At 43.0% G+C, this 27,638-nt stretch overlaps 1 protein-coding gene across 1 annotated transcript in view; it reads left to right on the plus strand.

Annotated features, from left to right (window-relative positions):
* Positions 1-27,638, plus strand: part of LOC104406427 (dihydropyrimidine dehydrogenase [NADP(+)]-like) — a gene marked incomplete at its 5' end in the record, with an annotated part of 108,568 nt that overhangs the window by 11,002 nt on the left and 69,928 nt on the right. The window contains 2 exons of the mRNA XM_010015397.1: positions 9,404-9,524; positions 10,376-10,495. Coding sequence (XP_010013699.1) covers positions 9,404-9,524; positions 10,376-10,495 — 241 coding nt within the window. The remainder of the gene's footprint in view (positions 1-9,403; positions 9,525-10,375; positions 10,496-27,638) is intronic.

Below are 27,638 nucleotides of genomic sequence, written 5' to 3' on the forward strand. Positions count from 1 at the left end.
CAGCTTCTTTTTGACCTTGTCTTCACGTTGGTGATCATTCAAGTCATTAGGTGCTACATTATCCAAGCAGGGCTATAGGAGTGCTGTGCTGCTAATAAGGTATCTCCCCCACAGCACTGTGATAAATGTATTCTTGAGTTTGGATGTTGACCTATGTTAATATTGGCAGCTGTTAGAGAAGATACATTAAAAAGCTTTGAAGTGGGGGTTTGGATTGTTTGGTTGTTTGTTTTGACATACTGTTATTCGGACATTTCTGCATTTCCAGCAGTGTACTGCGATAAGGAATTGCTGTAGCAACTTATTGTTCCCATTTTGTCATTTGGAAGAGGGTGAAGTGATCAAAGGCTGTTTCTCGAACGCTTTTAACATCTTTCCAAGGTTCTAATTGTAGAGCTGGAGAAGGGAGAAATAGTAATTGTGACACCAAATGAGAGTAAGATAAAAGAGGGAGATGGGGATCTGCTAAAATTGAAATCTGTTGAAATTCTGATGATGTCAAAACCTGTGATGAGTCTTTTAAGGTTTATTTGGTTAAACACTATTAAATTTTAAGTTCTGATTTGTTTTAGGTGTACCACTTGCAGTGGCTGCTCTGAAGTGCAGCTAATCAAATGATGGCACCATGCTTGCAGCTTTACTGTAACAGACTGAAGTCTTAGCCTTCAAGAATGGAGCTAGATGGCAGGGGGTTTAGTTCTTCTAATTTAACCACAGAGAAAAAGAGTTGAATCAAATCTCTAGGCTCTTGCTTTGATTTTTCACTTTGGCAAAAACATCTTCCAGGCTGCCCAGAGAAGCTGTGGCTGCCCCATCCCTGGCAGTGTTCAAAGCCAGGTTGGACACAGGGGCTTGGAGCAACCTGCTCTAGTGTGAGGTGTCCCTGCCCGGGGCAGGGGGTTGGAACTGGATGATCTTAAGGTGCTTTCCACCCCAAACCAGTCTGGGGTTCTATGAAATGAGGAGTCGTTGCTCCTTATGAATATAAAAATTAACATAAAAATATAAATGTAGCCTTTGCATTGGTCTTCAAGTGGTCGTGTTGGTCCTGAGGGAAACGTCTTTAATGACATCAGTGTGGTCTGTGAAAGCTGAGGGGAGTTTTCCATGCTATAATTCTGCATTTTAATCTGCAGTATCTTGTAAGCAAAAACTAAGCTTTTTCCACTCATAGTACACACTCAGTTATATAAGCTGTATGAGATCTCTTCCATTTAAAAAACATTACAGGGTTTATTCCAATTCTAAAGAGAACACTTTAGTATAAAGAAATAACACAAATGTCTTAATTTACCCGGTAGACTTCTTTTAAAAGATCTTGTGGAAGAAAGGAGCATTTCAGAGTATGTAAGAGAGTAGAAAACAAGTATATCCTTGAACTAAACCGGTGAGCAATAGTCACAGTACATATTGTTGCTATGGTAGTATAGCTGAATGGTAACTACGTGGACATGGCTTAATTCTTCTCATGTGAATCTCTGATGATTCAGGAATTCTTCCCAAAATCCCCCAAACCAACCAAACCTACAACCTCTCCTCTTATTGAAAAGACCTTTTGCTTCAAAGTGCAAGTTAATGAAAGCTGAACTGGAACAAAACATTTTGATGCTCCCAGAACAAGAGACAAAATTACCTATTTATGGACATTTCTGCACTTTTATCCTGAGTAGGTTTTTACTGTCCATTGTATTGAAGATGTTCGATGAGAGTTTGAAGTTGTGAGTTAGTGTGGTTGGGGGTGGTGGGGGGAGTGTTCTCTACTAGTAGAAAAAGCTTCTACTACCTTCTTACACTTTGGGTCTTATGCTAAAAGGCAATACAGTACTGACCAGAAAAGAGCCCTGAATTCACATATACTGTCATTACCCCTCAAAGTTTTCTTCCGTGGCATTGGTGTCACATCCCGTCATATCCTAGATTCTAGCCAGGAGGATACAAGCTCTCATCCAGCAGCTACGGTTTTGGGGGGGTGACCAAGCTGACCCAAAGCCTCTGAAGTTTTTTAGCCGTTTTCTTAATTTCATCCTAGTATACAGAGGTAGTTTCATGCACAACAGTGAAAACTGTTATCCTGCCTTAGGTTAAACTACCTCATCTCTTTCTTTTTGACAGCTGCGGTCAATAGATGTTAACCAAAAGCTGTCAAATTTCCTGAGAAATGAGGAAGCATTTTTTTCACTCTGGATGGGAAGCAGAGAGTTGCTCATCTTCTACCCCGGCAAATCCTTCCTTTCATTTGACAGGACTTAAAACAAATTGTGAGCTTTAATTAAGTTTGAAATGGGACAACTGCACAACCCAAACTGCCCTTTTCTGGATGGGAGAAGGCAGTAAAATTAACCATGAGATACAGAAATGGTGTCTCTTTTGCTCTAGTGATTGACTGCAGTTCTTTATTTAGGTACTGTTGAAATTTGGGCTAGGTTTCGAGAGAGAGAGAGTTTTATGAAGGCAACGTTGGATGTCTTGTGGGAGGAGGGAGAAAATATAGCTGGGGAAAAGATCAATAGTAATACAGGGGAAAAGAAGAGGTGAATGCTAAAGACAGACGAGGCCCTCGGTGCCATGGGTTAGTGGTGGACTTGGCAGTGCTGGGATAAAGGTTGGACTTGATCTTAAAGGTCTTTCCAACCTGGTGGATTCTGTGATTCTGTGCCATTAATTTGCAATGCTTTAAGCTGAAATTCCCACGCTTTTTTTAACTTCTGATTTCCTAATGGATTTCTGGATTCATGTTTGATCTGGAAAGGAAATACGTGATAGACACATTTAAGAACTTACAGCTTATCAGGCTCAGACCATCTGTGGGGTGTCTGTAAAAGATGCTGATCCAGACCTACATATTGAGCTGCTGGAGGGGATTGAGTAGGTGAAGCATCTATAGAAATGATCATTCCTCCTTTTCCAAAGCTGCTCCAGTGTGTCCTGGCCCTGCCTGCAAGTGCAAGTTGTGGCAGGTTAGTGCTGCTGTAATGTTCACAAGGAAAGGGTAGCATGGTCCTGAAGAAATCCTACCTATTGCATGGAGGTTGTCTGCAGGTGGTGGAAGATTCTTTTCTCCTTTCTTGGTTTTCACATGAGGGTGCATTTGAGTCCTCGTGGATGCTCAGACAGCAATTTGACTGAGAACAGGTTTAACTCTTCCCTTGTGGACTGTTGCTGAACGAAAGAGTAAAGTGATTATAGTATGTGAATGAAATTTAAAAGCCAGAGCTTGCAAATTCTCACTTAGACAGTTTTTCTTAGGCTACATCTTTCCTGAAGATAAAAGCACTCTCTCCTCTTCTCATAGCTATCCATATGATTTTGGAAAATGGCTCTACTGTGCTGCCTGAGGAAGTTAACTGGAGATCCCTCAATGATAATAGGTGTAAGAGGGCTACAAGCTTGCTTCCTGAAGAGCCAGTACAGAAAGATCCATCAGCAGAAGAACACACTGATGAGGGACTCTTGGTGCCACTTGCCTACTAACCATACATAGCAAATCCCATGTCAGCTTCATGTGTGTTCCATTAATATAAACATAAAATAAGTCCTGTAACTTAGCATTTAAAATTGCAAACACATTGGCATAATGCATGATTTAGCCATGAAATTCGATTGCAAGAGATATATATGAGACTAGTTCTGTGGCCATGAAGGATTTATGAGGAAGACGAGACTTAACTTGCATTAAATCAAGTATTTTAATTCCTGAATCTTTGTTGTTTAGGTCATTGTACTCAGCGATAGCTGAGATTTAAGAACTTCACGTGCAAGGTCCTCATGTATCTTCCAGCATCCTCTGTTCCAGCTAGTCAGGAGAGTGAACTTGCACAAATCACCAGCATGACCTGTAACAATAACTCCTGTAGTCCTATGCAGGATAATCTTCATATACATGTAAAATCAGGATTCAGTCTGAGAAGAGTTCTATTTCTGTACTTCCCACAATTGCAAAGATCCTTACTTCGTTCTTAGTGAGACAGAACTGCCACCATTGTAGTGATTAGGGATGGAGTGAAGCTTCCATCATATTGTCCACATTCCGTAGCATGAATTAGATGGAATCAGCGAGGGTGCTCTACTGAGTGGGAACCTTCCTTCTGAAGTTCCTGGGGGAAATTCTGTCACAGGTTTATTTTTATGGCATCTTTCAGACTGACATTTGTATTCTTTATATATGCACACATACATATGTACATTCACTCACACATCTGTGCTTCCCACGGACTGTTTGCGTAGTTCAGAAAAGCGTGTTCGTGACCCCAAAGTAGTTTTATTTCTCTCTGTTGCATTATTCAGATACTCTGAAAAACTGATTGGGTTCAAATATTGGAAGTATTTCTTTTGTTCATGTAGAAAGTATCGCACCGTTTAAGGTGTTCTGAAGAATCAAGGGCAATCTTCTGCCAGACAAACCTCTTCAGATCTCTATGCAATTGACTTAGTAAAATCTGGTCACCGAAGCAAGGTGAGTTTGAGGAGGTGCACCTCAGTCTGACTCTCCTCTCCCCCATTTATTAAGCAGGTGTAATAGTACTTCCCTCTCTCTGAGAGGTGGTGTGGATCCAGGGTAAAGATTGTGCAGTAGCAGCATAGTGTAAAACTGAGGATTCTGCAAGAACACTGAAAGTAGGTCGTAATGAAGACTTCCAAAAAGCCACAGTCAGACATTTCTGTGGTAATCTCGTCATGATTTTGTTTCTTTCCCTGAAATACAAGGAGAGGTGACCTACTCCATGCGCAGCATTTTCACACTCCTTTTTAAACAAGCAGGATGTATCTGCCTTGGGGGTGATAGGACGTGGGATTCATCTCATTACCAGTGCCAAATGCAATCAGTAGACAACTTGCTGCTTTAATTTCTGAGGACTTATAGTTATGGCTGTGCTTAAGCTGATCGTGATCATTTAGAAAAAAAAGGTGAATGGTTGTTTTTCCTCTAGTATATCTACCCATTGGCAATGACTAGTTAGGATTCAAAGTTCCATCTAGCCCAAGGCTATAACGAATATGCAGGCAAAATGATTCTGTACAGCTGCTTTAGGGAAGCAAAAAGACAACGCCTCTAACATTCAAATCCCCTGTGCCGTTGGAATAAACAAGCAATATTTGATTAAGAACAAGAAGACAGAAGACACTTCTGTACATCTCATACCAGAAGAGGCTTTATATGGTATTAAATCGCCGACGGATTCCTGGAGGTACCATGCATGAATCAGTGTCATGTTTTGGCCGATGGTCATTTCACCAAGCTTTTATTGAAATACTGTTTGTTTAAAAGCAAACAGTGATAAAAATAGAGCAGATAAACGAGGTGTGCCCCCAACAGAGGCCACAGTCCACTGAAACACTGTTCATTCTTCTGGATTGACACACAGAGCAAAATCAGGCTGAACGTGCTGTACCGATTGCACCGCTCCATCGTTAACGAGGGAACCAGCAAAGCTACTCAAGGGTAATAGAAGAAGGTAATTTGTAGCAACAAAAGCAATAAAATCCTCTACTACATGAAGCAGAATAATATTTTAGTTAGTTTGTTGGTTTTGTGACTCTGAATGCCCAGCTGCTGTTACACCTAATAGCATCAAGCCGTTTAGAAAGCATTTCTTAACTGTGCAGGCTCTATCAAGCACTTTATCAATGATAAAAGCTGCAGGCACTTTCATAAAGTTGGATTTGGGTAAAAAGAAGAGATTTATGTTGTATTACCGGTGGCAGGTTTTGTTTCTTGCATGATTTACTGGCCTCAAGATTCATTCAAAAGAATGAAGAAGTAACATGCTCATCCTTGAATGTTGTATAAATCTCATCTCTGCTAAGAATCAGTAAATGTAATTTGGAAATTGGGGTCAATCTTTCAGAAAGCCAAGTAGACAGGAGGCCTTGAGTCAGCAAAATTAATTAGGCAAAATGAATCATCGAATCCCAGACTGGTTTGGGTTGGAAAGGACCTTAAAGCTCATCCAGTTCCAAGCCCTGCCATGGGCAGGGACATCTCACACGGGAGCAGGTTGCTCCAAGCCCCTGTGTCCAGCCTGGCCTTGAACACTGCCAGGGATGGGGCAGCCACAGCTCCTCTGGGCACCCTGTGCCAGCGCCTCAGCACCCTCCCAGGGAAGAGCTTCTGCCTTAGATCCAACCTGAACTTCCCCTGTTCCAGTTTGAACCCATCACCCCTTGTCCTATTACTCCAGTCCCTGATGAAGGTCCCTCTGCAGCATCCTTGTAGCCCCCTTCACACACTGGAAGCTGCTCTGAGGTCTCCAGCAGCTTCTCTTCTCCAGGCTGAACAGCCCCAATGTTCTCAGCCTGTCTCCATACAGGAGCTGCTCCAGCCTCTGCTCATCCTCATGGCCTCCTCTGGACTTGCTCCTTTTTATGTTGAGGACAGAAAATGAAGCCTCTTTGAAACTAAGCTTTGATACTGCACTGCTCCTTATGAAATCTGCACCTGAGTTAAGAATTTTGCTGAAAATCATATATTGATACTCTCAGAAATCTGAAGTTTTGACCTGCGTTTCAATCTGGGATCATTCCTTTAGTCAATGGCTGCGCTTCGGAGTGAGTTCTCTTTTCTAATCACTTAAATCTTTCTCAAAAGTTGGCTTCTTCTGTGACCTCTGCAAATTGTTCTCGGTCCAAAGGCAAACTTCTGTGGAGAGGTTGCACACCTACATCCCCTGGGTTACATAAATAGAGCTCATTTCGTGTGAAAATTAGCTGTCCAGTGACAGGAATGTCTCCTGGTTTCAACCATCTGATGCCTTATGATGCATTTTTCCAAGTCCTCAGGGCAAATATAAAATTAGGAATTTTTCTCAAGGAATTAATAGGTTTTTCTTGATGATTTAAAGAATAAAAGGTGATGTTACAGGTAAAATCAGGTGGGGATATTATTCCTCTTTGTGAATATGTGAGTAGTCTGGTGGGTGGCACAAGGGTAACCGGTATTTTCTTAAACGTATCTAGCATCATCTTTATCTGATATTTATTTAATGAGCAACAAATCAGACAAAAGGTTATGGGGAAAAGAAAATCAGCTTTAGAAATACCCGCTTTATTCCAAAATTGTCAGATTTAATGGAATTTCTCAGGTTTTTATATGCTATTCAAGACCTTTCCCATTCCTCTCAGTGACTCTGCAGCAAAGCGCGGTGTTAACTTTTGTTCGTTTCTCCCTGTTTCCTCACGAAACATCCTTTTTCCTTGGGATATGAAGCGAAGGAAAATCAAAGATTTCACCTCCTTCAGTTGAGTTTTCAAGTTATTTTCCTACGAATTTACCTGTGGTTTTACTAAAACGGGGCAGGTTTCCAAGGCTAATACAAGCGAGCCTTTCAAAAGGTCTTTGTCTAGACCTGTGCCAAGCTATCAGATAGTTACTCTGTTGAGTAGCTTGAGAAATTGAGGACCCTTTCATTGCATTCGTTGCATTAATCTGGGTACGGGAGAAGCAGAATTGGTGGAAAATTTAGGTCTTTACTTACTTTTGGAAAAGAAAAAAGCTCAAATTAGACTTTATTAAGAAAGGCAAACTCGTTAGGGTGGAAATTGGGTTTGTATGAAAGGAAGGGCTCTTCCCAATAAGTTACTCAATGTGGATTTAACTAATTGTATTATTTGTAAGCGTTAGTGTGTGTCTAATTTTTATGGCAGCGCTCTAAGCGCGCTGAAGTCAGCGTAATGAGTTATGTGGTGCCAACATCCTGAACGTTAGCACAAGGATTCCTGAGAATCATTAACATAAAGGATACACAATTCATGTCTTCTAGAGGGTGTCTCATTTCTGCGGCGGGCCTCAAGGAAATTCAGAACAGAAATGAAAGTCAAAGATACAACGACTCTCACACTGCCAGTGCGGCGCTCATACATATTTCATGGGTGCTGCATGGGCGGGGAGGTCACTGTCTTTATTGGAATGGCACAGCTAAGACTCAGGGTTTTACTATTCATGTCAAGCACTGTGTGCTCTCAAGGAACACAGCCTGGGGGGGGGGGTTGTTTGTGCTTAACCAGTGGTGTAAAAAGAAAACACAACAAAGGGGATATTTCCTGTGTTTCCGCTGGATTTCTTTAAACTAAACTTCATTTAGGCTCATCCCATTTTCAGTTACGACGTAGCTACACAGCTGTCTGAGTTTTTACAATATCCAAATGGGAGGGAATTGTTCTGATGTGACTCCCTTCATCTTTGGAGGGAGTGATAAAGGTTTAGTAAATGTGAAGATCTGCTCTGTTAATTTCTGTTCATTTTTTTTCCCTGTGTCCTCACTAAATAGTCTTGTTTTTCCTTTGGAATAGTAAGAGAAGGAAAATCACTTCATGATCAGGAAGTGATTTTCCCACTGCGATATCAGTGCTGCGGTACCAATTTGCCTACCCAGAGGTAGGCAAACCTCTTTTGTACTAACTCTTGTAACAGCACCAGTCGGGTTTCGACCACATCACGCACCGTGCTCTGCGTGCAGCAGTGTTGCAGATTTTAAGGTATTTGCTGAAGAGCATTATCAGTACCAAGCAGAAAAAACAACCACCTAACCCCTGAAAGTTACAGTGAAAATCAACCACTCTATGTGCCAGAGGCAGAACGTTAGCTCCTCTGAACTGTTTGCAATGGAAAGGATAGTTGGTTACTGTCTACATGAGGTGTATTCCACAAGGGAAGTAGGTGCCTGGAAAGTTACAGCGAAAACCAACCACTCTATGTGCCAGAGGCAGAACATTAGCTCCTCCTTTGCAATGGAAAGGATAGTTGGTTACTGTCTACATGAGGTGTATTCCACAAGGGAAGTAGGTGCCTGGAAATCAGGAAAAGCAAACACTTGTACATTCGGATTTCTGGCTTTAGCAGAGAAGATTCTGATCTTTCATTGACACTATGGCCATCCCAAGCTGTTCTCTTAAGTCAGCCAGAGGAGAGTTCAGAAATGCTGAATTGCATTCTGGAAGCCCTGAAACCTTGCCCCATCCTTGCTGTTCTGATCAAGGCATGACCAGCCAATGCTTCGGTTTCACACTATTTTATAGGGCCCTGGTTACGTTCAATATACGTTATATAGGCTCAGTTATCACAAGTGAAAAACAGTTTTTTAGAAAGAAATGGGTAAAGAAAATGTGTGTCATCCAAAAGGATCTTTTCCCCTCTGTGGGAAGGGAACATTTTGTGACATCTCTGTCTTTTTTTGGGGGAAAAAAAAGCTAACTTTCCTTTTTTCAGGATCTAACCTTTCTGCAGTGCTTTTGCAGTTCCTCGATGTGTCTGAAATGAGCTAAGTAATGAGATGAGGTTGAGCCCTGGTGTGTAATTTCACCAAATCACTGCATAGCCACTTACAGCAAAGTTTCCTATTTCCTTGATACATCTTTTGTTCATATTACTTTTAATTATGTCCTATATTTATCTGACCTATTTGAACAGGATCCAGAGCTCGTACGGAACATCTGTCGCTGGGTTAGACAAGCTGTTGAGATTCCTTTCTTTGCCAAGCTGACCCCAAATGTCACTGATATTGTGAATATTGCAGTGGCTGCGCAGGAAGGTAACCGACTCCAGTGCACAAGCTGTGCAGATTGACTCATTTGCTGGATGGGGTAAGACAGGGGAGTTGCTGCAGTAACAACAAACAGCAACAGAAACTAATATGAAGAGAGTTTGAGGTGTTTAGAATCAGCACAGTGATCAAAGGCTTCGTAATTATGTCCATGCTTCTAGAATATAGCAATATATGACAAGAACTGTATTAGACAATAAATTATACATGTTTATGTGGGCGCGTTTATCTGCACACTTCTACTACAGCTTTATGTTTACCACTGTAAATTCCCCTATTCCTACATTTACCAGTGAAAATGGTGTGTCTGTCCTGAGGAAACAGATACACCATTTGAAGGTATGTGGTTTGGGTTTTTTCCTTAGAGCTTAAAGTGCAACCTGTCAGGAAATGAAGTTTGCAAGTAGGTGTTTTAATCTACCACTTAGAACCGTGGTCATCATTTCGCTGTCACATCGTCCGTCTTGCTCCTCACAAGGTTGGAGGAGGTGACCTCTGTGCCGGGGCACCTCCAAGGACCAAACAACCACTGTAGCAGGTTCTGTCCTGCCCAGCCAGAGGGCAGAGATTTGCCTGCCAGCCCCAGCGTTTCCCACGTGCTGTCTTATATCCCTTATGGCTCTTGCAGCCTGTCTTGAAGCTCGTGTTAAATTTATCAGCCCAGAATTGGTCCTAAAGACCCTTCTGTGCTTCCCCTCACAGTTTGTTGCTTTCTGTCTTCAGCTGTTTATTTGAATTTCTCGTTCTTTCACACGTTCACAGTTTTCCTGGTGTATTTTTGCCTCTCTTGTCCTTATACACATGATTTAACAAAAAGCGACTGACCTTTTCTTTCACAGGTGGCGCAGATGGTGTTACAGCCACCAACACCGTGTCAGGACTGATGGGACTGAAAGCAGACAGCACACCTTGGCCAGCAGTCGGTGGAGGACTGAGGACCACATATGGTGGCGTGTCAGGTAGGTGTTGCCCTTTTTGATGCATGCTGCTTCCTTGGAGGCTTTCAAAACACCAGGAGGTCCTTGTAGTGGGCTAGAATATCATGTCTGCAGTCACACCGAGTCCTTAAAGCTCACTGCTGGTCAATGTTTCGAAGTCATGACAGATGGAACAGATTAAGTGTGAAGGCTCTTGGGTTGCCCTTTCCTTAATGGTGAGGCGCTGCATCAGAATCCTGTGATGGGGTCACCGGAGAGGGAAGGAAATCTCCTCTCTGGTGACCCTTGCTTTTCCTCAGATTTTTCATGCTGTCACAATTGTCAGGCCCCACGTTAGACAGAGGCTAATGAAAGGGCATCGCGGGGGAAATATCAACAACCCAAATGCAGTGTATGTTTCATAGCCCGAACTCCAGCCTTCCTCCCTCCTTCCCACCGAGGGCACCTCTGCCAAGGAGGTTATTTCCTCCTCTTCCCACTGGGGTAAAAATGATAGACTGTATTAGGCAAACATATGCATATTTTGTAGCCTGTTTCTTGAGCTACACAGGAATAGCTCGTGTAGGATGTACTTCCAAGTCCTGCTTCTCTCTTTCATTTTAAAGCCAGCAGCAAAACTTACGCGCTCCCGTTCGGTGCGTGTGCACGCTAATGTGTTAATCTATTGACCCTGTGCACTCTGTTGCTGTGACAACATGAACTTGGCCCTGCAAAGACAATACTGTGAGCTTCTTGACCTTACTGGTATGGAGATTAGTTTCCTTGGTTATAGAGGTAGCAGTAAATATACATAACAGAAGTAATAGCATCCCCCTGATTGAGACAAACTCTCTTTTATCGGACGTGCCTCCTACCTCTCCCCAAAAACCTTAATGAGAAGAGACCAGACAGGCAAAAAATGCTTTCTTTGGTGTGCCTGGTGTTATCCTTAGAGAGTGGCAAGAAAGGTAGCAAAAGAGAACTTTTAAACAAACTTTGATTCAGACAAGTGTATTCAGTGGAAAATTGCCTCATTGCCTTAGATAACTACATGGAATTTGGGGTTTTTTCAAGGAGGCTGAAAAGGAAGGAAGAGATAACAATCAGAAAAAATCATTATGCCTATGGCATGGTGATTATTTCACAGTGACAGTCCAGTAAGATGTTATATTTTCATATTATGCAAAATGTGAGGAAGAGGGGAACGAGAAGAGAACAGCTACAGCCCATTGCAATTTCTCTAGCCTGCCATGTTGACAGGCAAAGAATAAAGGAGGTCACGGTGGGTGCCGTGCATTAAAAATTAATAAAAGAACTATTGCAGTAGTATTTTATGTAAGTAACACCATTCACATTTTCTCATTTAAGTTGCAGTTCCTGAATATTCCTTCCTACCATAAGTCTGTCTAATAAAATCTCTCAAATGACTGCATTATGGAAAGCGTCTCTTATGTCACAAAGCTGATACATGTATGTAGGGGAGATTGCAGTGGCACCTGGATGCTCGGCTATAAGAGAGGGGGCACCACTATTTCTGGAGTTTATAGTCTTGTTACAAGTGGGACCTGAGGAAAGCTTCTCTCTTTATCTTATATTTATGCATATATAGTATCCGAATGTATTTTTTTATGGCTTAATGTATGGTTTTATGTTTGGGTTTATGGCTTAATGGTGGACTTGGCAGTGCTGGGGTAAAGGTTGGACTTGACGATCATAAAGGTATTTTCCTGCCTAGCTGATTCTATGATTCTATGTATCAGAGCGGATAGACAATGTCATTTTGGGGTACACCATTGCCCATGATGCAAATCTGGTTATTTAAAATACATGAAAACCACTGGAAGTCAGTAAGTAGCCAATAAAGTCAATAGGCTCTGCAATACATCACAGCGCTTTCTCCTTGGCCATCAGGGCATAGCAGTATACAGCTTAATGTGAGCAGGGAAGCAATTTTAGCTCAAGAGAGCTAGCACGCTCAAGAAGACCATCTTGTCATGTCAGAGCGAGGGGCAGGGTGACCACATTCTGAGGTCTGTTCTGGCCATGCCAGGGCTGAGATGCGTGGCCTGCAGCCAGACACTTGACCTTTCCGTGCTTTGTTCCTCCTGTCTGTGAAATGCCAGTAACACCACTCCAGTGCCTGCAGGCTGTGCTGGGAAGTGCTCTGCAGTCCCAGCATGAAAGTTGCTTCCTAGCGTAATGTATTGGTTTTCTGGTTTGATGTGCTTCAGCTTCTCATTCTGCTTTATTATCTGACGGAGTCGGGAAGGTTTTGTTGTTTTTTCAACTAATTCCTCTCAAGAGAGAATTAATTTTTTAGGTGAAAGGCAGTGCTATTACAGAAGCAGTAAGCCTGGTCCATTTTCCATGTGTTTTACCAAAGCACAGCTGGCTGATCATGTTCTCTAGTGCACAAACCTAGAGCAGATAGAGCGCATAGCCAAGCTGTAGCTCAAATTCTGGACTTTTTCCAGTTGCACAGATTTCAGTTGTTTTCTGGACTAAAAATGAGGCTGGCTTGGCACAGAGGTACAGTAAGAGCCTGTGTCCCGCGGGGTGCAGTGATGCTGATGGTGTATGACCATGGGTAGGGTGGGAGCTGGTCCCCAGCCCCAAGGAGGCCTCAGCACAGAGTCCCTGTGGTCAAGTGTGCTGGTGAGGTCTGAAATGTAGCTGTGCTCAGAGCTGGTGGCCCTCAGTGTCACCCAGCCAGCGAGGAATTGCTCACAGTGGAGAATTTCTGGAGTACTGGAATAAACTGGAGTTTAGGTCAGTTTGGGCTTGCTTATCTTCTCCTCACACATACATCAGAGGAAACTCTCCCAGCCTCCAGCGGTGCTGCCCGCTGGTTATAGGGGTTGCTCCATCTGAAAGGGTGCTTTTGCTGCAGAACCTGCAGGGCTCAGGGTCCATCAGCACCCTCCCTTGATGCCACGTAGAGAAACGTGCCCTGTCCTCTGTGTTCTGTGCTTCCATTCGCTCCCTTGGGAGCGGAAGGAGTCCCGCGCCTCGGTGGAGGGACGCAGTGTGTGAGAAGGAGGCAGGCAGAACGCAGCTCCAAGTGCAGAAGTCAGCACTTGGCACCCCAAAATAAGGCTTCAGGGCAGCCCTTGTCTCTGCCACAATCTGATGAAGTGCTTTCCATATGCAACTTCCCCTTGGCCTCCTCTTCTCATCTACCTCATGCAGAAGCAGCTCCATGCAGGAGGACTGTCCTTCATTAGTCCCGAAAAGAGAGATACCGAAAAGGGAGTTTCTTTTCAATTGCTCAGTGATGGTTTCCTGTGGTTTCTGCAACATCCATACAAATCAGAAGAAAAATAGTTGAACACCACTGCCAGACCCTGCGATGTTTTGAGAACATCTTTAAAGCCAGAGACACTTAATGAGATTACTTGAAAACCCTCATTTAGCTTTGAGCTGTCGCGGTCAGTGTTTTCTGCCCGGGCTGTGACCTTCCTGTTTTGGTATAATTTGATCAGCTGAAAATTGCTAAGCTGGAAGAGGCATCGCTGTTTCCTCCTTCCTCCCCTCCTGTCTGTTGGGTGGTTTTGACAGGGAAGGATCCCAGTGTCCCAGGTGGATGGTTGACCACTAGACTGTAGGATTAGGCTCTCTCTCTTCTCTACTTCCCTGTGAAAACGGAATGATTAATACGAAGTGGAACAGCTCTCACAGGATACACACTCGCTGATCTGCACGTGAGCCTGGCTTGGCAGAGCCAGGTTTAAAGCCCAAGTGTGAGCCCGGGCCCCCTGGATTCCAGGTTTGCCCTCCAGCTATTGACACGGTGAAATCTCCCTGGGGTTTCTTTTCACGTCCCACCTCTATCCTGGTGCCAAAAAAAAAACCCCAATATTTGCAGGAGAGATTTCACCTGAATTTTGGCAAATTGTTGTTTTCTAAAGAAAAACCATTTCTAATTGGCACTGCAGAGCCTTAGCTGAGCCCAAAGGCTATGGCAGCCCTGTGTGGCCCTGTTATGTGAGAGGACCTGTGCTTAGAGGATTCCAGTCCTCATCCATTTTCGTAAGTTCCTCGGAACTTCCCATTCCTCAAAAAGTGAGAATGAAGCCTCCAAAATTTGGTACAAGAAAGAAGCCCTTATGATGGAAGAAAACTACTAAAATGAAGATACGGCTCCCCAGACTGTGTAACTATCATATGTGTTGGCAGGATCAGGGCCACAGTTTGATTTCCATTGAGGAGCTTTTAGAATGGATCCAGCAGTATTTCAGGTTCGAGAGGAGATTTTACCCTGAGTTCTTCCTATAGACAAGCCATGAAATGAATGACTGTTTAACATTATGAAATACTGTTCCTTAACAAGAAGCTAATGCTGGGGGTTTATCCCCATGAAGAATAAAGACCTCTGGCTCTCTTTTAGTCTGTAGAAGTATAAATTACTTTATAGAAGTATAAATTATTCTCTAGCTATTAGAAATAGATGCCAGGTTCCCCAGAGGGCTGGTACGATACTGTCAGCAGCTACAAGCTTTCCTAAGATCCGTTCCCTTTCAATGGCTTTTAAAATTGAAAAACCAAAAGTTTTTCCATGAGCTTTCATCCCGTGCTTCCATATTCCAGATGTGTTCTATAAAACACATCGCCCTGCATCACAATAGGGTATCTATTGCAGGCAAAAAAGAGCAGCGCTGCGATTTGAATTTCCATGGGCTTTTTTTGTTCTTTGTCATCTGTTTGGTTCTTTGGTTTTGTCTGGAAGCCAGATCCTTGGGGGATAAATTTATAAACCCATACACTGGACTTAGCAAAAAACTTTGGTTAAAAGCAGATCTCTCCGTGGTGCACTCGCTGTGTGTCCTTTCAATGCAAAACTCTTGCAGTATTTTACAGCAGTAGCTCAAACAGCTCATGTCTATGTGCTGTTGTTGCTTTGTCCATTAGTCCAAATCCTGTAGGCTTCGTGGCATTATTTGCCCCAAACAGATTGTACCTATCTTTGTATGTTTTTCAGAACAAGAGAGATTCACAAAGTTGTGTGTTGTAACTTCCGAGCTGACCATGAGGGATGTCAGAATGACTATTCCTAGACAGCAGATTCAGTTCTTAAACGTGGGGACGTATAATTGTTGCAGTTAATTTTAGTTACTTTGGAAGGAAGTTAGTGGAGCTGTCTGCTTTTGAAAGAAGAAACACCATCCAAGAGCAATTGTGACCTTTAAGGGACTGCTTTGCAGGTGTTACTTCATTAAATTCAAATATATACATTCTCTGAATAATTGACATTATTAATAGGGGCGTATATTCTAATCTGAAATGTATGAATTACAGTGGAAGAGGCAAAGTTGAAGTTCTAATAATAAGGGCTGCCTTTGAATTTTATGACACATCATTAAAAGAGCAGTGGGGGGAAAAATAAACCCCAAGAGCATTCACTTCCCTAATCCCAGTCCTTTCAGTGAGTGAGCAGGGTGGAGTTTGGTCGATAGAAATGAAGGAAAAGCTGCCCAGCACTGGCAACAAAACAAAATGTAGGTATGTGTGTATAGGCGCTTCTGTTTAATAGAAATATTTACTGAGAGCTAAAGGCTCTTTGCATTAAGATATAGTTATAAAACAGTGTGGAGAGGAGTGAGATATGATTATAAAATACAGTATGATTTTAATTTTGCTTTCTTATTTCCGTTAAGCGTAGCTCAGCCATTAAAAGCCCTTTATTTGCATCTATTATGTCAGATTCACAAAGAGTCCTCTGTTTTCCACCGTGTCCTTGCAGCAGTGATTTCTCTTAGTGCTCTGCCGTCACTGGTCTGTGCAGGAGAGATCAAAGCCCTAATAATAGATTTTTGACAGGGAGCTCGCCTGCTACCTGCCCTACACAAATCCTCACTGTACATGTTTGCTTCATGGCAACAAAGCAGACAGAAGGAAAATGCCAAGTGCTGAGTTTGAGGTACAGCCCTGCCATAGCTTGACATTTCAGCAGAATAGCAGTTTATGAGATGCATAATTTTTCATCTGGGACTCAGCTGCCATTTCCATAGAAGCTTGTGGCTCATCGACTGCCTGGAAGTAGGGCAAAGGTTTACGGTGTAGATCAAGGTCCACGTCCTCCCCATCGCGACTTAAAAGTATTAATTCTCCAGATTAAGGTCCGAGAACTGAGCAGATTCTTTTTCCCCCCCCCACTTTTCATATTTTTGGAGGCAATTTCTGTCCCCTCCCCCCCCCCAAAAAATAAACCACTTCACACTTTTAGCACAGGAGCCGTTTGTAGCTGATTCACAATGATCGGAATTGATTTCATTCACCCGAAGATGAAACAAACGCTGGGACAAGAATGAAGCACGAGTCCTTCCACGCAGCCCTGGAACAAAGCTCTGGTTTTGTCCTCCTCTCACTTTGCAAAAAAGGGCTCGTTCCAAGCTTGAAATGAATGAAAAGTCTTCGCTGCTGACATGGAATTGGGTTGTGCTTTAGTATTGTTAGAGATTGCGTTCAAATCCTCGCGTTCGCGCGCGTGTACGCGGGAAACAAACGCGGTGGAGGTGCATGTGAGTGTTTAATTTAGAATTACACATCTCTGTGAGCTTCAGTAACAGTTCACCATGTCACAGCCTCGTCTGGAACAATGGTACAGTGCACTGGATTAATTAAAGAAGCCTTGCAGAGAACTGAATTCTCAGTATGTCAAGATTTCAATTTTATGTTAAATATTTTCTAAAGGCCAGACCCTTAAATCTCAGGGGCTGTACCAAGCAGTGAGCTGTGAATTTAACCATAGGCTAACTGCTAATGATAAGGAAAAGAGTCCAAGTTGAGGCAGCTGTAATACAGTCATTGGATTAGGCTATCAATCACTCGGTTCCCTGAGGAACAGGCAAAGACGACAAAACAGTGAAAAGGGAAATTAGGAAGGGAGGGCATGACTAGAATGAGATTCTTCACCAAATGTATCTGTTAGTTGGCTGAATCCCCCAAGCATCAGACAGAAATGGCCAGCGTTGCTCTCCGACTAAAAGCCAAGTGTTTGTTCCAAACTCCTAGAAAACCATCAAATCATCGTTAACTGTTGCTGGTCTGTGCAGGGTTTTAGAAATGCAATCACGATCTTCTGCTGTTTTAATAGCCTGTAATTAGATTAATCTCTAAACTACTGTTGTTGAACGCTCTGGATTTACTGTTTGCATCAAAGCTCATATAGAATATGTCCAATTGAAATAATTAATTTTCCAGATGAGTGGGTTTTTTTAATAAACAGAGAACTGTTAAGCTATTGAGTCTCACTGATGGCTGCTAAAGGCAAATGTCAGGACGTGACTCAGATAAAACCCTAAGTTCTACTCGGACGTAAGATGGGGAAAAATACGAGAGAATGACTGTGGCCTGGCTGGCCCGAGCATGGGTGAAAGAACGTGCAGTTTTAAAGGGGAAATAAATTCATATAGTGGTGTGGATTAATATGATTAAGTGAAGAGGGCTCTTAGAGTTAGTGACTTGGAGGCATAGTGTGATGAACAAAGAATGGAAGTGAACAGAGGGAGCAAAAGAGATGTCAAAGCATTTTAAAGCAGGGGCTTGTATTTAAACTTGGCTATAGTAGTGGGTAGAGTGAATCTACCACATGCAAACTGTAACTATGTTATGTTTTGGAGATCATGGAGAAATATCAACTGATATTTCTCTCATAAAAACTTGCTACCGTTCATTTTGGAGGTGATTTTAATATACCCACTTTAAGCATCTTATGAATTATGTATCTGAAAAATACCTGGCATTTAAGTAAGACCCAGCACTTTGCCTTCTTGAGCCTCATCCCATTGACCACAGCCCACTGATCCAACCTGCCCAGATCCCTCTGTGGAGCTTCCTGTCCTCCAGCAGATGAACACTCCCACCCAACTTGGTGTCATCTGCAGACCTACTGAAGGTGCCCTCAATCCCCTCATCCAGATCATCAGTGAAGACATTAAACAGCACTGAGCCCTGAGGGACACCACTAGTGACCAGTCACCAACTAGATGTGACCCTGTTACAGTGTATGTGCCTGATGGATTCCAGCTTGAATACAGGTTATGGAAGTTCAGGGAGCTTCAGTGCAGGAGGCAGAGGAAAGACCTGACAGAGGCAGTAGGGTCCAAATCCACATGAATTCGTGTCGGTGCTACAAGCTCCCTGCTGTTGATTGCGTGTGGCCCATCCTTTTCTGTTCTGCTGGCTTGTTATTCCACACCTGAACCGACCGCGGGGTTTGTGATACAAGGTGGTATTTGAGAGTGATCAATGAGGCAATTGTCTTCTGTGGAAATTATCAACTGTACCTGTCACTCAGAGAGCAGGAATCCTAATTGTAATTCCCCCAAAAACCCAGGAATCTGGCAGAGTTTGTAAACAATCCTGATTAACAATCCTATCAGCAGAGGTTAAACCCCCTGAGTACTGACCTGGTGTGTTTTAAGCATGTTCATTTTTTTCCATATCTTACTATGCATATTGATTTGCTCTAGTCACCAAGTGGCATATACTGGTTATGGAGCCCATCTGTGTTCACTGGAGGGCATATTCTCACCCTACCTGAAGAGTAAACGTGATGTCTCTTCATCAGGGACTGCAGCGACAGGACAAGGGGTGATGGGTTCAAACTGGAACAGGGGAAGTTCAGGTTGGATCTAAGGCAGAAGCTCTTCCCTGTGAGGGTGCTGAGGCGCTGGCACAGGGAGCCCAGAGAAGCTGTGGCTGCCCCATCCCTGGCAGTGTTCAAGGCCAGGTTGGACACAGGGGTTGGAGCAACCTGCTCTAGTGTGAGGTGTCCCTGCCCGTGGCAGTGGTTGGAACTGGATGATCTTAAGGTCCTTTCCAACCCAAACCAGTCTGGGATTCTGTGTGATTTTACATTGCAGGATGGGCCAACTGACTGCTGTCTTCTGTCATCAGTTCGGGGATACACCACTGCTGACAATGCACCCCAACTTCTGTATTGTGTGTTACTCCTCCACCTGGTTCCGTAGCTTCAGTAGCTTCAATAGCTCAGGCATTGTCGTGAGGATGTTTGGGCTCCCACCATTCTTCCTGCTTCCAAAGCACTGGATCGATGTGGTTTAGAAATAGGCCAGGAAGTGGCTTGAAGAGAAGGTTTCCCAGTCCCATGGAACTGTGCTTGTGGGCGTTCATCCATAGCAGGTATTTTGACAATCAGATATGGGGGCTTTAGGAAAAAAACCCCAGAAATAACTTTAAACCCAGGACATTGCTTTGCATCCAGCAGCTCCAAAAGGACATAGTTATGCAGTTGTTGCTGCTGTCCTGCTTCCATGTAGGAGTATCATAGAGTCACAGAATGGTTGGGGTTGGAAGGGACCTTAAAGATTACCTAGTAATGAGTAGCCTTTGAGAGTTCTACCACTGGTTAGCTGTGATTTCTGATGAACTCACCACAGCAAATACATCCAAATTCACCTAAACCCTGCTAACATTCTGTATTTCTTTAGTATCCTACTTGAAAGATGAATAAATCCTAATGCCAACTTCACACATAAAACACAGAACACAAAAGAGAGCAGATTTGTTTAACTGGGTAGGTCCTGGGTTTGTATTTCACCGGGCACCACAGCATCCCTGATGAGTTATTGCCAGAAGCATTTATAAAAGTATTTCAAAGCCATTTTTTTACCCTTCAAAAGAATGCAACTAATATATAGTAGCCAGCTAGGTGACCTGCATTTTAATGTGCCTTTTCTTGCAAGCATGCCATGTATAGAATGAGCTATACAGATACCCTGCTCACACCCAGGATGCACAAACAGATCCTACAAAACCTTTTAGGAACCCCCCTGTAGCAATTCGGTTTTCCAATGTACAATCAATTTGCAGTTTCTCTATTGCCAGGGAATGGGGAATGTCTTCCCTATTAATATGCTGCATAATCATCTTTCCTAAATCCTTTTTAAATCCCCAGAGACACCCATAGCCAGGGATTGAACCACCTTCGCTGGGGTTAGGTGAGAGCTGAGTGAGAGTGGTTGAGTGCAGGGTCCCACTGTTTCAGCATGAGACATCCTTTGTGCAGCTCTAGCAGGTAGAGACAGTGTTTTTAATGACATGAGGTCTGTCCCTTGCATATCTGGTACCACACCTGGCTCGGCACTGAGGTGAGGCTGATGCTGTGAAGAACTTTTCTAGAAGCAGCTCAAAATGAGCTCGTGGGGTTTTTGGAAGGCAGGCAGGCACGCTGATGAAGACATGGGGATCTGCGTTATGGTTGTGTCTGTATGTTCCTATATATTCTATCTAAACCATTTCTGTTCTATATAAACCATTTCTATATGTTTCATATTGAGTGACCTATTGGTTTTCAAAAGAATAGATGATTACTCCAGTCCACATTTTGGCTCAGCTGAGCTTGTCTTACTCCCTGTCAGTTATTGCTGTGCTTACACTGTTAATGCCATGTCAGCAGGCCTTCTATTGAATGCACCAGCCTTGGCAGTATTTTCACCAACATTTGGATATTTGCCTGCTCAAGACCTGCTTAGATTTTAACAGGGAATGCTCAGAGAATCCTTCTCATTCTATGACCTGATAATTTCTGAGCATCAGGAGAACCTGCAGTGAAGATATTGCCAGATGAGGCTTTGAAGAATCAGTTGCTTTGTCTCATAAATTGAGCAGCTTCTTCAGAACGTATTGAAGGTGGGATCTGAAGAACTCAGTCTTCCGAGGATGATCTGGTAGCAACTTCTTTTCCCCAAGAAAGATCTGCAAAAGCCTGTGACGTGGCACAATCTGGTTTATTGAAATAATGAAGAGATTTCTTGCATCTGTTGTTCACCAAAACACGTTTGAGGCTCAGTCCTTGGAAGGTATCCATAAAGGGGAGTCACCTGAAGCCTTGCAGTGTCTTGTTCAGTGGAATTTTAGGGAGGAGTTCCCTCGTGCACACAGATGTCTTTCTTATGTCTTTATTTTCCTTTTCCTTCAGGCTTGCTGTTTTACAGCTCTGAGAACACCCCCTGCTTACAGTTAAAGTCAGATATTGTGGGGTGGTAAAAGTGTCTTTAAAAATAAAAGGAAATTGCCACTCTTAATCTCCTTTCCAAAGTTTGGCTTCTTCCAGGGCTGTCTCCAATGTCCTTTGCTATCTCTCTCTCCTTCTCATAAAGAAGATTTACTGAGCTAAAGGTTTGCCAGGCAGAGAAGGCAGCAATAGTAGTGCTCTCTTCTGCTTGTGCTACCTGCATTGCCCTCCTGTGCTGCAGTTGCTACCAGGACACCTCTGTGCCCGAGAGCCCTTCCCAGAGAGGTGCTGATAACTTCTCCCTTGTTCCTGTAAGGAGATGGACATTCTGAGATGATGTGGGTTTCTTTCTCCCTCTATTGACTGCATCAGAAACTTGAGGTTAGTATATTCCTAATGCAGTTGCCTGTGTCGAATGTCTAAGATCATGTCCCATTTTGTGATGAAATTGCAGTGATTAAGCAGGTAAATGTGTCAGGTTTTCCTGGTGAGGGTCAGAAGTTGGGGGTTTTTTGAAAACACATCTTTCTTTAGCCCAATCCATTTTCTAACGTGATACCACAGGAGAAAGTGCTATTTGTATGCTTGACGTTGAAATATCTCCCAATCACTTAATGTAAAGCATCTGGTATTTGTCTGTATTCTAATAAGCACCACTAACACCATTGCAATCCCTTAATGCTGTTTCTCATATTCCTGTTACAGTAGGTATGCATGGGACACATCTTCTGGTTTAAAAAGCTCGGAAGAAATTCCAGCAATTTAATCTCACTGTTAGAAAAAGGATCACAGCAGCCACCAGAGTATTTGGTGTTTAAGCTGGTTTTGGTAAAGACTCGTGACATGCTCCCTGGGAGCTAAATATTGACAAGCATGCTCTGGCAAGCGAGATGAAGCTTGGTGGGTTAACACAGCTCAAGTCCCTGCATTGACACTGTAACCCAAGTCTGAAAACTGTTATCCTCCACCATTTACTTTGGCTTTAGAGGTGATACTGTCCACTTGAATTAGGGATTTCTACTGTCTTTTTAATACTGTAACTGTGGATTCCTATTTGATTTAGGACCACAATACATGCAAGGTTGCTTGCACGTGTGTTTGGTGAGATCTGCAGTAATGTGTTGTGTCTAGAATCACAAATGACAGCAGGAAACCATCCTGAGTTCAAACCTCTCAAATAGAAGTGTGTAAAATGAGTTTTAAGTCACATTTCTCCTTTAGCCAGTGGAACACGCTGTGGCCCAGAACTGTAAGTCAGTGGAAGTGGCTGATCAAAAGTGTTACAATTTAGGGGATTGCTTTTTATTTGTGTTCTGTAGGTAGAAAGAAAAATGCACTTTTCCCTCCCTGATTTTAAATGCACTGCTTGCAATGCTTGCAGTTCACTTTTTGAACTTGTGAAGAAAGAACTTAAGCCTATTTGGGCTTCTAGTAAATTTGGCATGTGCACTAACTTGATTACGAGATGCATCGTGCAACATATGGCATTGTTCCGTCTTTGCGTGCTTCACAGTATCTCCTTAAATTACCAGCATTTGTTTTGATTCCAGGAAATGCACTTGTCTTGGCCCTCTAGTGCTTTGGACTTAACTGCTGGCTTTCCAGTGCTGAACAGATGTGTTAGAGTTTCACATGGAACATTTCTGCTTTTGTGAGTCTTCGTCTTCGAGCTTTCCCCGCACAGTATTAAGTCAGCGATAGCTCATGCAAATGGGATCTCTTCATTTTCATATGTTCATGGATTGCTTAAAATAACCTTCAGAATTCCTAGTAATTCTGTGGGCCCGAGAAGAAGAAAGCAACCCAGTTGTGACAAATACAGTGCCCCCGGAGTGAATCAGTTCTTTCAGATATGTTCTACTTTAGATTAGAGAAAAACAGGAAGGAAGGAGAATGTAATTCCTTTGTGGGTGACAGCAACAGTCAACAACAGTCCTGTGTGCTTTTGTGAACAGCCTTCTTTCCACGCTGGAGGCTGTGGTTTTAATGGGCATAAAAATTCATCCATGAAAATGCAGGGAATAAGGTGCCCAGGACATTAGTATGTAATTTACTTCTAAAGGAGACTGCTTGAGCTGATTTACAAAGCATACTTCTCCAGACGTATCCTGTAAATTACCAACAGGTTTAGAGAAAAGGGCAATATGACATCCTGGAACAAGGATGTGGGATCTGTGTCCAGGAAGGGTGAGTGCTGCCTCTTCTGCTCAGGTGGAATTGCTATCTTCACGCACAGGTTTACTCCACTCCCAGCTTTGCTCTTCATTGAGATAAAAAGACCAGCAAACACTGTCTAGGAGTTATGTGGCCACTGTTTTAATTCAGTGGAAGGCAAGGGGATGAGTAAGTACACAAATGAATTCCCTTACCCTCTGAGCTGCCTTCCTTGGATAACAATTAAAAGACAGAGCAGTGCGCTAAATTCCCTCACATCCCCTTATGTTGCTCTGAATACAGCAAAGAAATGAGTATTTAGTCCTATTAATGCTGTTATTTTTTAATAACACAGAAATCAGAGTTATGATACAGGTGTTTAATTTCTTCTTGAAATCAGCACTGAGCTGCATGGCTGGTCACAAAGCAGGCCCAATATAACCATGTTTTAATTACCAACCCTCCATAATGTATCCAGAGCTAGTAAAGGCCTCCACAAATAAGGTTTGTGCTTCCTTTGTGCCACAAATAGTTTGCACAGCGTGGACATGCTATTATTTTGGTTTCCATTAACACATTAACTCTTCAGCTTGCTGTAAACTCTCACCTAAAGCAATGGCAGCAAGTTTCTTGTGACAGGGAAGGTTATTAAAAGGAAGGAACCGTAGAAAAAGCCCTTCTTTAAAGTCATCATCCCTTGTGCAGCCAAAGTCTCCGGTAAAGCCAAGGTATCAGCTCTCTGGTGGAGTGAGGGGCCCTTTTCTTTGATGAAAACCTAAGTATTGACATGGTAATTTCATTACAAAAATACCCAAATGTCAGGAGCTAAATATTTGGAAACTTACGTGGTTATAACACCCTAATGATAAGAAAGTGTTCTTGTGTCATTGAGCGTGTCTGTCATACAGGGTTTTAATGCCTACAGTGGGCATTAGCTGAATATTTCCATCGTTACCATTCCGTGAGCAATTGCCATTCTTGAAACTGATTGATACTTAGGGATAAAGCACTTTTATTGCATCTTGCCAACTTCTGAGGAGCAATCTTTTAACCTTCGGTGCCTTCACAGGAGTGATGATCTCTCCTCGTTCTGGAACTAATCACATCTGAAGAAAATGAAAGGGTGAAAACATGTTTTGTTTTCTGGAGGACTTTCATTGCGTTGTACACTTTTCTGCTACAAAATGATTATAGTGGTTTATCTGCCAAAGGTGACAGTGGAGGAAGATAACTTTACACAGAGATGTTTGAATATAGGCGACTAGTGCCGTGCAGTGGCTTGGCTCGAGGCAGTGAATTTATTTGTGGGTTGATGAAACTGTGGTTTCCATTTTTCATTGTCTGGGTGCAAAACAGTCTTGTGACAGGGTGTGCTGGTTGCAAAGTCTTTGCTATCATGTCATTAGTTTAATCTGTGGGCTTGTGCTCTGTCCAGACCAGCAAACAGATCTGCAATTGCAAGGAAGAGAAAGTACAAGCAAAAGAAAAGAGAACCCCCCACCAAGTGTTTATCTTCTTAAGGCCACGCTGTCTTGCTACAGCCCAGGCAATCTCTAATCGTGCTTTGAGAGTTTTTCAAAGGCGGAAAGCTGTAAGAAAACATTGCAGGAGAGTTAGTGCTAAATACTGCTCAGAGGGACTCTAGTGTTGTGGAGATCTGGTGCCTGTTTTGTGCATTCTTTACATTTCTTCATCCTCATCCTGCCTCTGTCCCTTAGAGGCTGAGCTATAAAGGCATAGTGCCCTCCAGCTCCAGCAGGAACTACCAGAGAATGGAAGCTTCTTGTGCTTTCCTCCCAAAATCTGGCAGAGAAGGTAACTGATGCTGGCATATGATGTAATGTCTGAGCTCTATCTGTAGGAGCAAGTTCAGATGCTGACTCTAGTCTAAATGCACCAACATGAAGCTCCCAATAACTAGGTATTCACTGAAAGGGTGCCCAGGCATTGGAAGAGGCTGCCCAGGGCAGGGCTGGAGGCACCGTCCCTTGAAGTGTTCACATCCCAGGGAGACGAGGCCTCAGTGCCAGGGGTTAGTGGTGGCCTTGGCACTGCTGGGAATGGTTGGACTGGATGAGCTTAAAGGGCTTTTACAACCCAGCTAATTCTGTGATTTTGTATTTTTTACTTTAAAGAGCACTTAAAGTTGTAAACCTTCTGCTCCAAATCCTTCAGATTCTTTGTTAGAGTAACCGTGGCATGTCTTGGGAGCTGAAGAATCCTCCCAGGGTCCTGTTTCCAGCAGGATAGAGAAGGAACCCAGCTGTTCTCTCCCAACCCATAATTTGACCATTAGATTATAACTCATCCAACAAAAATCACATCCCTTCCAGCCTTCGGTATGAACAGCTCCAGTTCCTGCTCTTGTTCACATGAGTCTGCCCAAATCCCTTTGTGTTGCACTCCAAAATTGCAAAGAGAACTTGTCAAAACCCCCATACTTTGCTGCTTCTCCCAAGCCTGCCCTGGCAGCAGCAGCTTGCTTTCCAACCATCTCAACATACTGTGGTATGGCCCTTCTTCTTTCCAAGTGATGATACAGCCCACCAGCTTACAGACACATGCAGATCCCCATGAATAGTCAAGGTAGGTAGTTTCCATTTATTGCCGGGAGGGAAAAAAAGTGTCAAGTAACTTCCTACTCATCCTATGGCAAGCAGATGAGTATGGCTGTGTGCTTCAGCTACCTTAGGTTGGTTGTGTGAGTCTTGAGGAACGGGAAGTGTTGAAATAAATGGCTATGATACACATCGTGTTGAAATAAACATTTATTTTAACACATTGTATGTGATGAGCCATTTATTTTAACACTTTTCCCTGGAAGTGTTGAAATAACAGGTTTTATCAGGGGACGTGTCATCCACTGTTTTATGTATATGTGAATATGGAAATATAGCTACTGAGTGTGCACGTATATATATATATATGTATACTCACACAGATTATATGGATATGTAATAATTATATGGTAGATGCGTGTGTAGACTCACATACTATTGCACAGGCAAAGAAAGTCTTTCCTGCCGAAGTGGAGTCATTTGTTTCACAAAAGTTTTGTGTTCCTGCCATCATTTTTAGTGTATTTTATGTATCTAGAAATAGATCTAAATATATCCATACACAAAATTGTATATTACTATATCGAATGGTGTATTATTAGATGGTAGCAACAGGGTGAGATAGACAAAATAGAGAGGTAGATAAAATCAATAAACCTTGAAATAGGATAAGAATGATCCTGATTTATGTAAAAGGAGAAGGAAATACTTCATCTGAGCTTTCTAGATATCTAGACCTGATTTCCTCAGTTCACTGTACTTCAGAAGTTCTCCTTCCTTTGCTGTAGTTGTCTTCTTAGACAAGTGGTTGTTAAACAGCACAAGGGATACTTCAGGTTTTGTAGACGCACTCAGACATCCTGCTTTCTGGCACCACAGTCACGTGGACCATGGTGCTTGTTTTTGCTCAAGGAGGTTAAAACCAGCTCAAACAAAGGTTTGGGGTCTGAGGCTGACAGAGGCAAGGCTGCCTTTGAGCAAATCTCTAATCAGCTGCGTAAATAGCCACAAACACTGGTACTAGACTGAGTAAAACACATCTGTCTCTGCACTGTAGTAAACAGGCAGTGAGACCTGCCCTGTGTTCAAGTGAAGCTCTTGCATCTTTTGGGGGGGAAGGATTGTCCAGCAGAATTTGGCAGGAAAGCTCATTTGTCCCTCTGTGATAACAGTCTTGTCTGTAACTGTGGCAGTATTTCCTAGGAGGGCTGTCCCTTGGCTTTTATGCTGGTCTAATTCACATGTCTTTTCCCTTGTGTTATGTTGGGAGCATACCCTCACGTATTAGCACGGCCTTCTTTTATTTCATCATTACCTTTGTATCACTCTTTGTTTGATCATTACTGTCGGAAGGGCCCTCTGGAGATCACCCAGTCCAACCCCTGCCAAGGCAGGGCCACCCAGAGCAGGGCACACACACAGGGACGTGTCCAGGTGGGTTTGGGATGTCTCCAGAGAGGGAGACTCCACAACCCCCCCGGGCAGCCTGTGCCCG

Source organism: Nestor notabilis, unplaced genomic scaffold, assembly GCF_000696875.1.
Source record: "Nestor notabilis isolate BGI_N333 unplaced genomic scaffold, ASM69687v1 scaffold2405, whole genome shotgun sequence".
Lineage (NCBI taxonomy): Eukaryota > Metazoa > Chordata > Aves > Psittaciformes > Psittacidae > Nestor > Nestor notabilis.